Raw genomic sequence first — 17,621 nt, forward strand, 5'->3', positions numbered from 1 at the left:
TGTTGTATTTTTGGCCAGTGTCCTGTTTACTTTTTCAGCAAGCAATAATTTACTGATTTTTTTTTTTTTTTTTTAAACAGCAGAATTTACTTTGTGGCAAGCTAGGGAGCTTGATTCAAGAAAAAAAACCTCTGCAAGTGCTACAGTATCCCTTAAGTATTGTCTACAAAATACTTGTACTAAAGATACATAGTACCTGTTTCTAACCTCAGTTTTGATTAATTAAAACTGTTTCAACTGTATTTGCAGAACACAGTTAATACACACAACAAAGTGAAAAGCAAACTAGCACTTTCAGTATTGCAAAGAGGATGTGGGATTAGAATCTTTGAAAATAAGTGCATCCATGGGGCTCAAGTTCAAAAGTTTGGCCTGGCACCTACATCTTCTGCCGCTTTACTTTCCTTGCCTTGCAATTTTCTTACACTTCAGCCATGAGAACTTATCAATTCAGCTAGGCAGGGAAAGCAAGAACTCTCTACTACCCCTACAAAAATCACATCTCACTTCTTCCTCAATCTCCCCCCAATCCCTGCCCCTGTCTTTTTTTTTTTTTTCCTGAAGTCATGGTACCTTGCATGCAGCACAACCAAAGCAGTAATATGAGGAAGTCTGTTTATTAAAGTCACTTTGTGATTCAGAACTTGATAGCTCCTGTGGGATTGCATAAACACAACAGAAGATAACATTTATTTACTATATAAAAAAGCATTGGCCTCCTGAGGATTCACTAGTTTCATGCAAATCCCTTTCTCTCCAATGCTTCCATGCTCAATTGTCATGTACTAACCAATATCCAGGCTCCTCCATTAGACATTACCATACCATCAAGAGCAGATCATAGAATCATGGAATGGTTTGAGTTGGAAGGGACCTAGTTCCAACCCCCCTGCATGGGAAGGGACACCTCCCACTAGATCAGGTTGCTCCAGCCTGGCCTTGAACACTTCCAGGGATAGGGCAGCCACAGCTTCCCTGGGCAACTTGTGCCAGTGTCTAACCACCCTCACAGTGAAGAATTTCCACCTAATGTCTAACCCTCAGTATTGTGGAGATGGATGGTTCTTCTCAATGTATTTTTAATGACTTCAGGTCAATTTTAGAATAAAGGGAAGGGTACATCTGTTAACTTTTGGTAGGAGCAAAACAGATGTCTGAAGTCTGCCCTGCTTCCAGGTTTCCAACAAGTAGAATGGGCCTAAAATCTTTCTGTATTAGTAAAATATATTCCTGAAATATACAGTTCTTTGAACTCCACTAGAACTTTATCATTTACTTCAGTGGCTCTGAAAAACCTCTAAAAGCTCTAAAAGGGTTTAGAACTTATCCTCCTTCAGATACATTACAAAAAGAAGGAAATATGATTCACATATAATGCTTCAAGATAAAGTTTTAGGACTGCAAAGTAAAATACACAAAACACTGCCACTGCCACTTAATCCTACATGTTCTTAGGTAAAGAACAAATCCCTGAACTGATGCAATACACTTTTTACCACTGTACTTCAAGACTTAGCAGCAACAGTAACAACGATACACAGCCAAACGATGCTTTCAAGACTGAAAAAATGGTCAATGTCACAATGAAACACTGTCATTTGGCTGTTAAGCTGTTGGAATGAGGCAGCAGCTATCTGGTAAAGATTTACCATCTGTATGCTATCTATCACAAAGAAAAGGCAAGTGTACACTACAAAAAGCAGCCAAGTGAATTGTTATGGTTAAAATTAGATCTTCTGCAGCTCTAGGGTAGTCAACAGCTCCTCCAGCAGGAAATGACTTTACAACAGTTGTATCCATAGCTGACCAGTCCCAAGTTGACTTAAAATACTGTGCTTTCACTCTAGTAAAAATGGACAGGATATAACAGTAAAACTAAGAAAATGCACAAGTTGTGCAATAGAAGAAACACAAGAAAACTAGCTGATACATGCAAGTATCACCAGTCAAGTCTGTAAAACTGTTTATCATTTTAAAAGTGACACATGAAGTCTTTTGTCTCCATTACACTGGTTTACAGCCCCAAGTCTTCATTCCTTGACTTAGAAGTGTTAGAACTAGAGACACTGCAGATATAGCTATACCTAATCATGCTTTTAAATGGGGTATCCTCTCTTTCTGCAACTGTTGATGCCAGAAGCTAAATCAAAATGTCATAAGCCCTTATATTTTTTCCCTTGTTACATTCATTCCCAGCTAAGTCAAACAGCAAACTCTGGAACAAACACTATTTTTTTTACCTCAATTTTCAGTGACCCATTTCTCTGCATAGACAGTGAAAAGCAGTATTCACTTGCATCATCTTCTAGGAGGCTCACACTTCCCACCTGCTCTCATATATCAGCAGGTGGAAACAACATAGGCAAAGAACTATCAGTTATGGTGCTGTAGAGAGGGCAATATTGTAAGGTGATTTTTTTCCCTAAAACCATTCCTGAATTAGCACAAAAGTAGTTATTTTAAAAACAGTGCTAAAGATTTAACATACTTTTAAAAAGTTATTGAAATACAATGAAGGGCAATACACAGCTATACTGAGAATGTGTTCATGTGGTAAAATCTCAATCCTTAGTCAAAATCAGAAGTGATCTAAAACTGACTTGTTCCTAGAAAGAACTGGAGTTACGTATAGACAACATCAATAATGTTAAAAAATAATCACCCTGAAGTATCCAGTGGCAGCATTTTGATAAAAGAGAGGACAGCTGCCATGCATATAATTTGTGCATGCCTGGTGAACAAGAAGAGATTATAACCTGTTAGTCCAGTGACAAATTCTCCAAGTACAGCGTTGTTAAAAAAAACACCTATCAGTGTATTACCATCACAACCAAAGTAGCCTTGTAGGTAAACCAGAAAGACATACAAGCCATAAAAAATTCTGACAGTCTGCAAATCATACATCTAAAATTCATGGATCCCTAGCAGCTTATCAAGCAGAGTGAGAAGTGTGGCAAAAAGTCTAAGCTTTGTTTTAAAATCTTCACAGGTTTCGTCTAGTGGGAATGAACAGCCAAACCAGACAAAATTATTTCAAATGGTTTCAACCCTGCCAAATGTACAACATCACCACATTCACAGGCAACTATGAAGCAGATGGATGAAGATGAAACAGTGTGGCTGGTTAAGACAAATACGGCATCTTTAAAACTATTAGTAAAGTATCTATTTTGAATTATATTTTGAATTATCAAAATGTAAGCTTTGTGACAGTCGACCATTAATGTACATGCCATTAATAATATAAATAAAACTACTGAGGCAAATCCAAGCTTTAAATTATGTTTAACACAAAGGAGGTTGAGGCTGGTGTTTGGATTTCTTTGTTGTTGGGGTTTTTTTGTTGTGTTTGTGGTTTTTTTTATTATTCCCCCCTTTTTATTTCTTTTGTAAATAATACAAAGTCAGAATGGAATAAAAAAAAACTTAAATTATTTTAAAATTTCAGTATCAGCAAGAGACCCATATGCAATTGCCTGCATAATTTACAACCAGAGCTGTGCAGGTTAAACATCTAATTCCTTGCCATCTAAATATTTAGACATGCAAATCTTTCCAATAACCTAAATGTAATAAGCAGAAACAATAAAATTATTCCTTTGCTCAATAATTATACGTTTTACATACTTATATACCAGTTCTCTATTAAATAAGTGATTGTACCCAGGATTATTTAGGTCACAATTTAAAAAAATAAAAGTATTTATTTTCAGTAAAAATACAGCAAGGCATAAAAACATCTGTAATTAGTGAATAAGAAATGCATAATTTACCATTTTTAAAGAGCAAGTTTTGAAGGAAATAACAGAAGTACAAATGGAAAGCAAGATTAGAATCAATAGTACAATCAAGGGTTCCTGCTTACTGATTTCAGAAATTATTTAATTATGATTAAACACGCTATTTAAATGAAGTCTGTATACTGTGAAAATAAAATTCAGCTCAGTAACCATGTTCCCACATCCTCTGATTCCCAGGGCAAAGCCTTAGAAGTGATAGCAAAATATAATACATGACAGTGCTCAATAGTGTAATTGCAGGTACCTTTATTTCAAGAATTCTACAAATGGTTTTGTTTATCATATTTGTTAGTGGATCTATTCCCAGCCTATAGAGAAGTTCTGATACTTTTCAATTGTAAATTCTCCACACAGCTGGGAGTTTATTTAATGACTAAATCCACAAACACACTGGAAAACTAAAGCCATTCTAAATAGCAAAAACTATGAGAAATACTTGCCCTTGGTGAAGGATACATATGAGCATCACTTACAAAAGAGACAAAACAATTTTTTTAAAGATACCTAATAAAACCCAGAACTAAAAAAAAAATACTCAAGAACTCTGAGTTATGGTACTGGGCCAGTTACCAGGCTTATTCAGCCTCTATTGAGAACAGACTTTGTGGTTTGTTTATCATTTTTTTCCCCTCCTAAAAACTGATGACTCAAACTTAAGTATTAACACATAAGAGTAGTTCTAATAAGTATCTCCAGCCAAGGAGTTTTCTTTTGTAACCTTACACATCATATTTAAAAAAAAACCCAACAGATCTACATGAAAGCAGGAAGACTAGCACCTGAGCTTCAGCTCAGACCAGTGAATGCTACCTCATCATCTATGTTAGGGCATGCAGAGAAAATCACATTTCACTTCAGTCCTAACAACCCTCCTGCTGTAGCGTGGCATAGGCAGCTGCCTGCTACTAGCCACTCCTTGGACTTGTCATTCTAATTTTTTTCTGTGCCCAGCTCCCCAGAAGAGGTATTCCTCAGACAAAAACAATTGACTCACAGTTTCAAAGTGTGATAAACTAGCTACAGTAGCTGAAGAAGTGTTTTTGTAAGAATTACAGACTCGCAAAACGTTTATCTGTAAAGAATTTGATCAGAGCGCCATTTTGTACCTTCTGCCTTGGCATTTTCTCTCCACACTAATTAAAATAAGATATGCAATATTATAATAGAAGTATCCCATTTACTACTGCACCAAGCAAAAATTTTCCATTTGCCCCTTTTGTTCTTTCACTGGCTTAATACATCTAGCACACAGGAGCTGTATTAAATTAGGTCCTAGAACATTCCAAATTACTGTCAGCAAATTATCTTCCTGTCATAGGAGCTAATTTAACCATCTGACATCACTTTAGATAATTTGCAATTCTTAACTATTAAGCATTAACAAGTCTCCTAATTTAACACGAAATGTCTCTGGTTTTAATTTAAATAGTCAAACCTTCTGACAGTGAACTGCCTAAATCTGTAACTGTAACAACTTGGTGGTTAGACCAGAAATCTCAAACCAAGTGCAGCAATTCCTCCCCATGCCGTTTCCTCAGTGGTATGAACAGCCCTGTCAAGAGGACTAAATCACAGACAATCACCTTAAACCTCTCTTTGCAGAGTTCCTGCCGGGGCCTGCTGCCAAGAGACACGGTGTGCACAGCCTCACAGAAGAAAATCTGGATTACAGATTTAATTCTTCTCCACTCTCAAATTCCTCTGTGAGGCTGAGCATACAGAAGCATCAGCATTTCAACGTAACGATCACTCACACAGTCCAGGACATAGTTATAAGCCATGGCAACACATCAAGCAAAAACTGAGAACCATTTCATTGCAAAATTCAAGGACAGTCTCTTAATTAAATTTGAGTTTTAAAATACTAATTGTCTGTATTAAGTATCTAATACTAGAGCCTTTCAAAAACTTGGCTTGAAATTACCTAAAACACACTGCTGCTAATTTCACTTCTGGGGCAACATACTCCAAGACACAACATTGCAAAAGACAGAAAATAAATTAGAAATTACACCTCTAACTGAAGAAGCAACTCTGACAGTAAAATATATTTTTACAAGTTAGTCCCACTGAAAAAAACTACTAAAACAAAAAGGTGTATTAATACAGGAGAAGGATGAACAAGTCAGATACTGAAGTTGAAAATCACCCAGACTAACAGAGCTAAATACCAGCACTTGTACAAAGAATATCATGGGATTCTTTAAAGATTATTTCAGAATGCAAGTTGTGCTTCTCATCCACAACAAGGCATCTGCACTAAACAGAGGCTGGTGTTAATTTGGCATTCCCCATCCAGTTACTGAATGAATCCAACCCTATTCTTCTCGGGAAAAAGAGAACCCAAGTATCCAGTAAGAGAATTACTGAAATGCATTGATTCTTCCGCCAGAATTCCTCCTCTGGGGAGGTCATTTTTAATGGATACTATTATTTTTTATGGATACTATTAATTTGGAATGTGCTACTAGGAAAAAAATTCAAATCTGTCACGTAAAATCTGGTGGTTTCTGGTGTAGCATAGACTCATTGTAAAAGCGGCATTTAAAAAAAAAAAAAAGGAAAAAAAAAAAAAAGCAAAGAAAAGCCAGAAAGCCAGAGAAGCATTTGCTTTTCTTTTTTCTTTTTATATTCTTCTGAAGGTTGCCCATGTCCCTAGGCTTTACCCTGTTCCAAATCTCCAACATACTACTCTTCAATCCTTTTGACCCATGTTCCCAAGCCTCAAATCAAGTTGCTTCTACCCATCAGGCTCTAAATGTTCACAACAACTTCCATCATGAACTCTTGGAACCAAGGTAGTCACCCAAAGACTCATCGGTACCACAAGTGCCATCACTTTTCTTTCCACCATCTTTTCTTGCCTGAAGACCGCAGGAAAAAAGACCCTTCAGGTCACAGCCAACCCCCATCACATAGGGAGGGCTTATTTCTATCTGAAATGCTCACCTTTTGCTGTCACATTACCCCACAGCCCCTCTCTCTGGGGAAGCAAAAGGAAAGCAATGAAGAGATGAACTTTCTCTTGAAGTGTTTACTTCCCTTCCCCTCTCATCCTCCCCATCAGTCAATTTATTCCTCTTGTATTTTGCCAGTATTTATATTTTTACCCACATCAGTACTGATTTTTTTTTTTTAAACACTAATTCTTAGCATCTAAACCCACTGTGTTTTCAACTCACCAAGCTACTGCAGTTTTTATAATTTGATTGCCTCAAGTGAATTATTTTAAAAGAAACAGCTTCCAACATTTTTGATGATTTACTGAGCTTGGAGTCTTCCAGTCTGGCATCTAATATTCACAATGTTCACAATGTTTATCTGAATATCAAGCCATGCTTTAAAAGCTATATAATAGTGGTAGATGAAACATCACAGGAAATTGTTTCTATCCTCATACTACAGTTAACTTGCTTCATAATAATATGGTTCACAACTTATAGTTCATTTTAACAAATCCCATAAAAATCCTCTGATGTGCTCAAGACTCTAGCAGCTATATGCGTTAATGATCAATTCACCAAAAGACATCAATGGAATAGTTTAGAATCTGCAAAGTGGATAAATACAGAAACCCCTGTGAGGATATTTACTGTTTACTACCTTACAATCCTAAGGGAATGCTGCATGACATGAAGCAAGTCATCTACACCATTTTTATTCACTAAAAATGCCAGAACTAGCAGCATTTTTCCTTTCAGATGCTCAAAAAGCATTTACTCAGTAAGGTAATTACAGCAAGAGAGAGCAGTTAGGGGCCAGAGCATCTTTCTCCATGTACAGCTGTCCTGAATGCAAGCTCCTTCACACTGCAATGATCCTGGCATAAGGACAACTGTGTATGGCTGGAATGCAGAGGGTGCCAACTTCTGCAACCTAGGACTGACCATGCAGGGGTTTGGAAATAGACAATCTTTGTGGTGCTTTCCAACCCACACCATTCTATGATTCTATGAATGATGCGGGCTTCCAGATTTATATCCTGTCATACAGGAAATTTATATTTCAGACTTTTATGAAGGAACGACATACCACTGCCCTTCTGCTAACAAATCAGAAAGAACAAATTAAATTAGTGCAAAACAGATTACAGCAGTAGTTCAAGCACTAACACTGCAACATTTCAGACATTACTGTCTTCCCAAAACAGCATCTCTGTAGCTTGTCACTTATATTACCTAGTGTGGTACAAACTCACCAATACTTCAACGGAATGCCAGCCTCAAACCTACTCTGGCCTTTGTTTAACAGAGTGGTCAGGACCAAGTATCAGGACTCTTTGGGGCTAGGGAGGAATCCTCCTAACCCTAAGCCCATACAGCAGCTCTATACTGCTACCACAGTTGCTGCTTCTCCAGACCTGGCTTTTCTGAATTTGCTCACTGCAGCTAGACCTAGACACAAAAATGCAGAACCCAGGAGCCCTCTGACTCTTGAGTGTAACAACTCACTGCCAGGACAGAGCAACTATCAATGTGCCTAAAAGTAAGGTAAAAGATGAAAAGCTTTTAACTGAATGTACTGACAGATACTTGACACTGCCAGGCAAATCAGCTGAGGTAACTCCCCACAGGTAACCAGATAATGGAAGAAACAAAAATTTCCCTAAAAATTAACAAATTATCATCAGCTCCCTTCCCCTAATAAGGTTTCTTTCCATTTACTGAAAAATAAGTCATTTGAATATAATTGTTGACAAGTATTCAGCAGCCTGCACAGCTGCCATGCTCACAGGAGCCTCAGCTGTGCCCCTTCTGGGGTCAACAGTGGAAAAGAAGCACAACTATCTAAATGCCATCAGAAGTACCTTGGCAAACACAATGTATATAGGAGGCAGCCAGTGGCTGCCCTGAATTTCTGTGATTGTTCCATAAACAAAATAACTCTTGCCTTTAAGATAGCAAACATAGTAAATGCTTAAGCACTAACTGTGAATCTACACCATATATATAGGTATAGGGAGCTTCTAGCCTGTGTTATCAGATAAGCAGTTTGCAAAGTAGCAAGGAAAGGGAGAGAATCCTGCTTGCTAAGCCCTGCACTCCTATATTTCCTTCAACAGTCCACACACACACACATGATGTCTAGCTCTGACTCCAATTGTGTGGTCAGGTTTCCATCAGAAGGAAACCCAGACAACCGTGCTAAGATGCAGAACTCACAGCTCACCTCCTAGCGCTGAGGCAGGACACAGCCAGATCTCACACAGGGCCAGGAGCTTGCACCACAGAGCATCATTTCTTCATAAGTAGGCTATCTTACATTAACAAAATATATTCTGCAAAATTATGCACCAGATTTTTGTTTTTTCCAAGACACCACCAACAGTGTTTTTCAGGCCCCAGAGTATACATACTCTTCAAAACTATTTTGTTTTGTTTAAAGGAAACTTTCTGGTTTCTAAAATTACAATTCATGTTTCTTCCCTCTCTACCAATGACTATCTGCCTTTCTGATTGTAACATATTAATCTAGTTATGACTGACTTGCTTTTAGGAAGGGTAAGGGGAGGGAATTTTTTCACCCACTAATTAAGAAGATTCTTAACAAGAACTAAATTTCATCATGCAAATAAAGAGTTTGGAAACTTAACTCTCCTAGGATCAATCTTCTTTCACTTCTGGCCTAAGGGCTGCAGCAAGCTGAAAGCTTAATCCCTGACATTTCACTGTACTTGCAGGACTAAATTGTTTGCCCTGTGGATAATGCCAGCACTGCAAGTAACTGGGTAGAAGCTAATCACTCTGTATGTTTCATCATCATTTAATAATACCCAGAGCACCCCACTAGTACATTCACATAGCAGTATAAATTGGTCTGGTTTGTAAATGGTTTCATCTACCTGTCTGTCAGCAGAGAGATGAAAAAGAATATTGATAGCGTAACCGGGCAGTTATGTAAATTGGACAACTAAACCAAATCCAAATAATCTCCAAGTGTTTTCTCTCCCCACAATAAAATTTATTACTTCTCCCTTCAGTAAACAACCTTTGGCAGCCACACCATTTTTTGCAGCTGTCATTAGAAAAGTAGTCAAAGAAAAGGCAGGATAATAGATTTTGGAACTTGGCACACACTCTGTGTAGTGTTGTTTTTTTTTCTAATTACAAACAGTTTTTGATGTTACGGTTGTAAAGCTACTTGTTATGCATAAATCTGCAATTTGTTTCTAACACACTGGTTGTATTTTGTAAATATTTGATTTTCTATCTTTTTGTAAGCATAAAAAACCTGTAACATTTAACTTTCCATCATAGCAATAATTAAGAGTTTATAATTCCTCAAAGATATCCTGTCAATACAAACTAGACATAAAGAAGTTTTAAAGTTAGTGACAGTAAGTTTTATAACTAAGGGAGCCATTTAAGGAAAATGGCTGTAAATACATGAAAGCTTATCAAAGCTTCTTATGAAAAAATGCTTTTATCCAAGAACTAGACTGCAAAACTACACAATTCAAATCTTACTTATAAACTGATTTTAATTAAATGTAATCTGACTCATTTTATCTATGTATAAATTTAAAGCAGACAACATATTTGTCTCCATTTTCTAAAATATCTCTTTCTTCTCCACAGTGGCTGATCGAACTTGCCAGTGAAAAACAGTTTTTAGTAGAAAACCTGTAATATAGCTATGGTTTATTTTTGTCAGAGGCTGAATGCTGAAGTGTGAAAGAAACTCATTAAAAAGCTCTCACTGTGATCCTGCATTGCAAGGAAAAAAGCAAGAAAATACTTAATGAAGGGTAGCCTGAAGCCGCATTCATATTCTGCTTTTCATTTTACATTACTTCAGTAAGCAATTAAAAGACAGCAATTAGTCACAGAAACACTATTCGTACTGGTCATACTGAGAGATTAAAAACGTTAACATTTATTTTATGTTAGTATTATGAACATAATGAGGGAGATCACGAATAATACAGCCAACTAAAAAGGAATGCTAAAATAAATAGAATCTCTTACCTTAATCTTAAGACAAGGTTCACTGCACAAGGAACATCACTATATTCATCACTAACAGCAGGTTGAGACTATTACAGAAAAACACAAAGTATTATAATGAACGCCAACAGAAAAAGGAAAATATCCTGAAATACTTGCCACCCTAACACTGGAAGTTAGCACAGAATATTTCACACATCCTCTAACTCTCAAAAACTTTAAGACTTTCAGTAACACAGTCTAAAATATAGCTGATTTGGTAAAACTGCCATATTTCAATCACAGAGATACAAATGAGAAGGCCTGCATTAAAGCACTGAGCGTAAAAGCTTTTAATCCACCTTGCATCAAAGCTCCAATACCTTATTAAATAATCTGCACACAGAATACCAAGTAACTATTCACGTAATTTTTATGTGACAGTTTTGGATGTGAAGGATGTCTCCATCTACCCATCTGCAAGAAGCTAGTAACATATCAAAGTGGGCATCACAGCTCAGAGAGTGTCTTCCACAGAGAAAAACCAGGCATATGGATATCTTTCACACTATCACTTCTCCCTCTCAGTACGATACCCTCCCAAGCCTTCAACTAAGATTTACGTGAGGCCTCAAGAAAAAGTATATCCCTGACACAGAGCACCTCAGGGTCCTCTACCCTACTATGATTTCATACTCAACTTAGCACACTGTCACTACTCACAGAAGCCCATACAAGGGGTTACAGATGAGCCCTCCCAAAATAAAGACTTGTATCACAAATCTGATTTGGTTGTTTTCTAACAGTTTTTCACATTAAAGCTGCTTTTAAAAAAGTGTTACACAAGATCGATGCTTTATTACCTGTGTATATTAAATAGAAGTTAACGATTATTTGGAAAATTATTTAATCACTAAAAGGTAATTTTTTTTTTTTCTACTCCCACTAAGTTCCTTCCACTCATATAAACTACTATTATTTCAGCATCTTCAACAGACCTGTTATTTCAGAGTATTTGAATGTACAGCCCGAAGACCAACAGCCTCACACCAAGAGTGACAAGCTGCACTAGTCTCAGTTCCAAGTCATCTTCTGGAGCATTTAGGAAATCAAAAATCAACAGAAGACTTCAAAAGCTAAACAACTCTTATTATGAGTTATTTGTATAAACTGAGTCACAAACTTCAGAACTTTAGGGCCTTGGGACTACTGGTTGAGGGATGAGGAGTACAAATGGTCTTCTCCTCTATCCTTCCCAGTTGCAGACAATGATAATGAAAGAAACAAAGACCCAGCAGATCAATACCTGGCTCCAAGCCTAGTGTCGCCAGGAGGATTTGAGGTTTTTTGATCATGGGTCAGTCTATACAACACCAGGCCTACTGGCAGTCGACAGGGTACATCTGTCTCAAAGGTGACACGGATTTTTGCACAGAAGTTAGCAGGGCTCATTGAAAGAGCTTTAAACTCAATTTGAAGGGGAGAGGTTTAAAACCAGGCTCGTTAGAGATAAGCCTGAGGCATGGCATGCCAATGTTTGTGGGACAGTGTCCTAGTGAGGTCCTTTGGTCTGCCATCTCAGTGGAGGCAGGGGATGGAGCAAGTATCAAGCAAGTATTTATTGCAGTGATGCTACACTCTCAGTACAAGGCCATGAAGCTCAATATGGTATTTTATTCCTCTGAATTAATCTACTATACCACAGTACTGAACTATTTTACTGTATTCGGGATGAAGTATCTTAATTTCAAGGTACACATTATGACACAAATCCTAAAAGTTAAAAATTACTTGAAGAACTTCTGGCTACTCTGAAACAGCCATCATTACTTTGACAAAAAGACAATTAGTGTGATATAGCTATGAAGATTAATTAAAAACACTCAAATTGCCTATTTAACCAGTTCTGCTAGGAACGAACCTAAGATGACTTTAAATTTCCTATCCGTTTTATCCAGTGTGTGCTCAAGCTAATTGTTACAGGCCCAACTGCATACAACTCTATCCTCACAAGTACCTACCATACAGAACAACACTCCCACCACAATTCACATTTTTAACAACAAAGAAATTCATTCACTCAAACACTTGGAACAACAACAACAAAAAATTAAGACATTTTTACCTCTGTGTTTTCCTCTTCTTTCACTCTTCGTGACTGGAAAACAAATGCAGTGAGGTATGAGCTATGCAGCTTTATGCATTAAAGATCCAGAAATACTAACAGTTAATGTTAGGACAGTATCTTGCAGAGTGTAAATGCCTTGACAAAAACAAAAGTTACCTTTTCCTGAGAAACAGCAGCTTTGCCTTCCTCACTCTTCTCATCCATTTCATCATCACTCCATTCCCAGTCTCCATCTTCTGTTTTATGAAGGTGCCCACTGGAACCTGGTACTCGTCTGACCTATCAAAATATTACGTGTTCACCATTACACAACCATCTTTAGCTTTTAGCAGTGTTCTCGTTAATTAGCAATTCTGCGTTATTTTTAGTCTCTATGCTTCCATTAGTCTGATGGAGAAGTCACCATCATACTGGAATAATATGTGACCTCAGGGGTCAACCTTGAGCCAGCTAAGCTATGCAAAATTAGCATAGGGAAATGGAATTTGGATATATTCTACAAATGCTTAGGAACAAGCTCAATTAGATGACAACTGTTGACTATGAACTAACCCTTGAAATGAAAGAAAGCTATTCAAGGAAGCAGACAGGCAAGGTTGTTCTTGGGACATTAGTAATTAAAACTGTTCTGCTAAAAAGCTTTAAAATGTGTAAAGGTGTTAAGGACACCAAAAGTAAAATTTTCCTCATTAAAAAATAAAAAAGCAGCTGTATGCAGACTGAGAAGGCAGGCAAGGCATGTGCCACACCAAACTAATTGGGCAAACTCCTGTAGATCAAACAGTCTGAGACTTAATAAAAGTATCCAGTAACTAAATCTGGAAATGAAATACTCTTATGATGCCATCTTGCTATTTTTCAGAGCCTGAAAACATATTTTTCCTGGATCATGTTCTGTCTACTGGAGCAAAACAAAAGAACATCCAACAATCCTTCCCACACCTTAGTATGCTGGAAGCACAGCACAGTAAGCTGCAGCTCCACAGGTGCTGTTCAGATTAGAGTCAGTTTCTCTAATTATTTCACATTACTGAGCCCGTATATAGTCCCCATTGCACAACTTCAAATGTTTGTGCAGGTAAGCTCCCCAGCACTGTAAATTTGTAAGGTTTAAAGCATATCCTTTTGAATTATAAAAAAGGAAAAAAGTTATTCAGAAAAACAGCCTGTACATTGCTAAGAGAATAAAAAGAACAAAGCACTAATGGTTCACAGCTCACAAAAGGGAGAAATAACTTGGTAGTAAAGCAGCGTCAGGCCAAGAACTGCTGGAGAAGACATCTAATAAAAGTAACTTTTTTAGAAAGTTATGAACTTGATGGTCTTAGCTTAAAATTGTGTATCTTGTTTGCCAGCATCCACAGTAACACAACACCCTGGTTCAACTCTAGTTTCACAGGTGACTGTGGTGTTTTGACATCTTGAACCAACGCTGATTATCTTGATTATACCATCCTTATGGTTTGTGGCGGTGATAGAAACCCTTTCTGCCAGCACAGCTACCTTACAAAACAAGAAGTTGTGTAAACAGAAAATTTAAAAAATTAAGGTATTTTTATTTCTGACTAGAAAAAAAATACTGTTTTTTCAATATAATGGAACTCATGTAAAGACTAAACTGCTATTAACCTTATTCTAAACTCCTCCAGTTGCTGCAAACCACAATGTGGGGAGAGAGAAAGCATATGACAGATTCCAGCTGCTTCTAAATCCCACCAGGTAGTACTTTAGCAAAACATGCATGGCTTGAAAACAGTATAGGATATTAGAAGTACGAGCTGGCAAGCTTCTAAAAAACTGTGTGAGGATTATATCAATACAATTTTTCCAAAGCTTGCGCCTTTACACAAGCAGGTATCTTAGTGTCTGTCTGTATGCTTTACCTCCCTTCCTTCACTCCCCAAGCACCCACCTGCTCTGCCTCCCCTTGTGCACATACAAGAGTAAACGAGAGAAAAAGATGAAGTTCCCAGAACCTAAAAATACTTCTCTGCCTTTTCCAGTGCTTATAATGTTTCTCCCTTACATTTCGTCTCTGCACAACTGAGTAAGAGTGCCCTACTCAGTTTCTCCATATTTTGTGCTCCTTTGAAACTAAGATGGGAAACCTATGCAGGACAACATAGGAATATCCTAGTCCATCACTTCAGGAACAAATTCCTGACTATTTTCCCTGTTTCCCATACTAAGCTCCTGATGTACCAGATTAAGCCCTAGGTGCCTCAAAGCTGAGTACAACAAGTCCATGTGCATTTGGGAGGGTGGACCAAGCAAAAACCAACAGAAGCAGTAACAGCCATTTCTTACTCAGTTGCAATCAGCCCAGGCACAACTGGTGGGCACCTACTGTCTCCATCACCAGGGATCAGTAGATACAAGGCAATCTAGCAAGCAATTTGCCTGGGGCTTATGAGCATAACAGTCCTGGTGTAGGCTTTTGTTTTACAGCACAGCATTTTCCCAACAGCTACACGTGAACCTATGAGACAACAACTCATGCTTTTCAAACAGAACGGGATAGAATTGTTTAAAGACACATTAACATGCTACATTGTGCAGTAATCAAAATCTTTTCTGCATCCCTTTTCAGTTGTTCTGAAGACTTATTTTAACTAGAATGATTTTAATGGAGCTTAATGATGCTAGCAGAGAGTTATGGGAGAAAGCTTTACTGATGAAGACAGAACAGTTCAAGTCTATAGACAAATTGCCTTTTAATAAGCAATAAACAAATGCCTCATAGAAAAGAAAATAAGTTACTGCAAAATAAAATACCATGTGAAATTAAAATATTTTCTTGAAAGGTGTCTGAACGCAAAAAAAATTTCAGATTTTCACTCTGTTTCGGACCAATTCTTACCAGCACACATTCATGAGAGAAATCATTATTTCAACTAGAGCAAAGTACCCAACTTCCTCAACTTTCAAAAATGTGAAGCCGTTCTATGACTTTTTTTTTTTTCTTGATGAGTATGCTTAACTCTTAGCAAATTAATTCAAACTATTTTTTTTTTTTTTGCTCAGACTCAATTCTGGTTAAAGCCACAAAGATTCAGTCAAATAGGGAGGGCATGTATCCTAGGTATGGGACAGAGCAAGAGTGGCACATCATGTATGCAAGCAAATTGCCTCTTCATTCATCATAAACCTTCATAAATCTAGTACACATGTTGGATGGAAATACATAAGCTTAAATTTCTGTTACAGACAGTCTACTATTTTGCCACCATGGAAAGAGACAATCCTAAGACATTCATCAGAGCTGTACCAGGACCTACCTGGTTGTACGGTGAGCAGGTTCAACCCACCTGCCTGGGGGAAAAATAAGTTTTGTTTGTTTGTTTATTTTCTTTTCTGAACAAATTTTTTTTGCAAGATTTGTGGGTTAAATAAGCCCAGCTTGAGGTCAAATAGCAAAGATCGTAAGCAAAGAGGGAAAAACAAAAGCAGCAGTGAAAGAGAAATCAGATCATCTTGTTTTGTCAGCAGCAATCCCTCAGGATCCTCAAAACCACATACTCTAAAACACTGACAATGGAGCATCATGACTGGAGTGCCACTATTCTTAAGCTCCTTATTGTGCTCCTACAGCTGTGCAGACAACCCAAGTGAAAAATTAACATGCAACATAGCCTCCAGCCAAAGCAGCTTCTTAATTTAGCTGATCATGACCTAGCACAAGCGCTAGGGCCTGCACAAGAGGAGCCGGAATATCATTTTCAGTAGTTGCCTCTACCATCTGTGGTAAGAAAGCACTGGAAATTCTCAGACAGCAATATAGACTTAAATATGAACAGGGAGCAAATATGTTCAGACACAGCATACATTTGTCTCCATTCCCTTTCATGGACACGCTAGTTTAAGTTCTTTGAATCTGTCACACAATCTTGTCATTCATTCTTGTTTTATTCAGTCCAAATACTAGGCTTTCAGTATGAGGCTCAGTATTTTTTCTTCCCTTCCTACATGCAAAGACTTTAAACAATGTTGGCTTTTCAGTATTAAAAAAACCACCCTTTTCCTAAGTATCGGTGCAGCTTTTTCATCATTAATTCATTTATGCAATTAACATGACACATCAGCACACATTTTCCTATGGCAGGAAAAAAGAAAAAAAAGTCAAACTACCTGCTTGCAGTACCTGTTTGTATATGCTATTTTCTCATATAAATACCTCTTTTCTTTATGAAAAAAAACGTAACTAGCACAATGCTGTTGTTTTATGTTCTGAAACAAAAAGCATAGAAAAACATTTTACAATGTGGATACACATTTCATGGGTATCAAATATTTAACTACAAAGGATGATTTTACTTCAGGAAAAACTAATCTGGTATTTTCTCATACTAGGATATTATTTGTATGTTTGGAAAGGATGCATCTAGGATAAGCATTTCAGCATTGAAAGGATAACTGCAGAGTTTGCAGAGCACAGTAGCACCACATTAGATACGAAACAGCTGTACAGGTCAAACCTTTTGCATTGTTCATACAGTTTACTAGACTATGATTATCTGTAAGAATATAAGAATGGTCATAATAAATTCAACCAATAAGCTCCAGCACTGACCAGTTGTATTGTTGCTTAGAAAATAAAAAGCAAGCATGAAGGCAACCCTTCATCACTTGATGTATGCCCCCAATTTCCAGTAATCTTATTTTCATATTACATTTACTTTATAAAGACAAAGACACTGTAAATAATGTTAGAAGTCCTAAGCTCTTCTTATATCCACAGGATAAAATTAAAACAGCTTTGTCCCTTGA

General features: G+C 37.3%; 2 protein-coding genes across 5 annotated transcripts in view; one reads left to right on the top strand and one right to left on the bottom strand.

Moving 5' to 3' along the window:
• B3GALT1 (beta-1,3-galactosyltransferase 1) overlaps window positions 1-3,267 on the top strand; it is a 233,758-nt gene extending 230,491 nt beyond the window's left edge. The window contains exon 5 of the transcript XR_007889966.1: window positions 2,990-3,267. The gene's annotated coding sequence lies outside the window, so the exon portion shown is untranslated. The remainder of the gene's footprint in view (window positions 1-2,989) is intronic.
• The window catches only part of STK39 (serine/threonine kinase 39), a 91,506-nt gene that overhangs the window by 28,846 nt on the left and 45,039 nt on the right, over window positions 1-17,621 (bottom strand). For all 4 annotated transcript variants that reach the window (XM_051624288.1, XM_051624287.1, XM_051624286.1 and 1 more), the window contains exons 11-13: window positions 13,011-13,133; window positions 12,852-12,884; window positions 10,769-10,836 (exon numbers count right to left, since the gene is read on the bottom strand). In XM_051624288.1, coding sequence (XP_051480248.1) covers window positions 10,769-10,836; window positions 12,852-12,884; window positions 13,011-13,133 — 224 coding nt within the window. The remainder of the gene's footprint in view (window positions 1-10,768; window positions 10,837-12,851; window positions 12,885-13,010; window positions 13,134-17,621) is intronic.

Source organism: Apus apus, chromosome 6 (assembly GCF_020740795.1).
Source record: "Apus apus isolate bApuApu2 chromosome 6, bApuApu2.pri.cur, whole genome shotgun sequence".
Lineage (NCBI taxonomy): Eukaryota > Metazoa > Chordata > Aves > Apodiformes > Apodidae > Apus > Apus apus.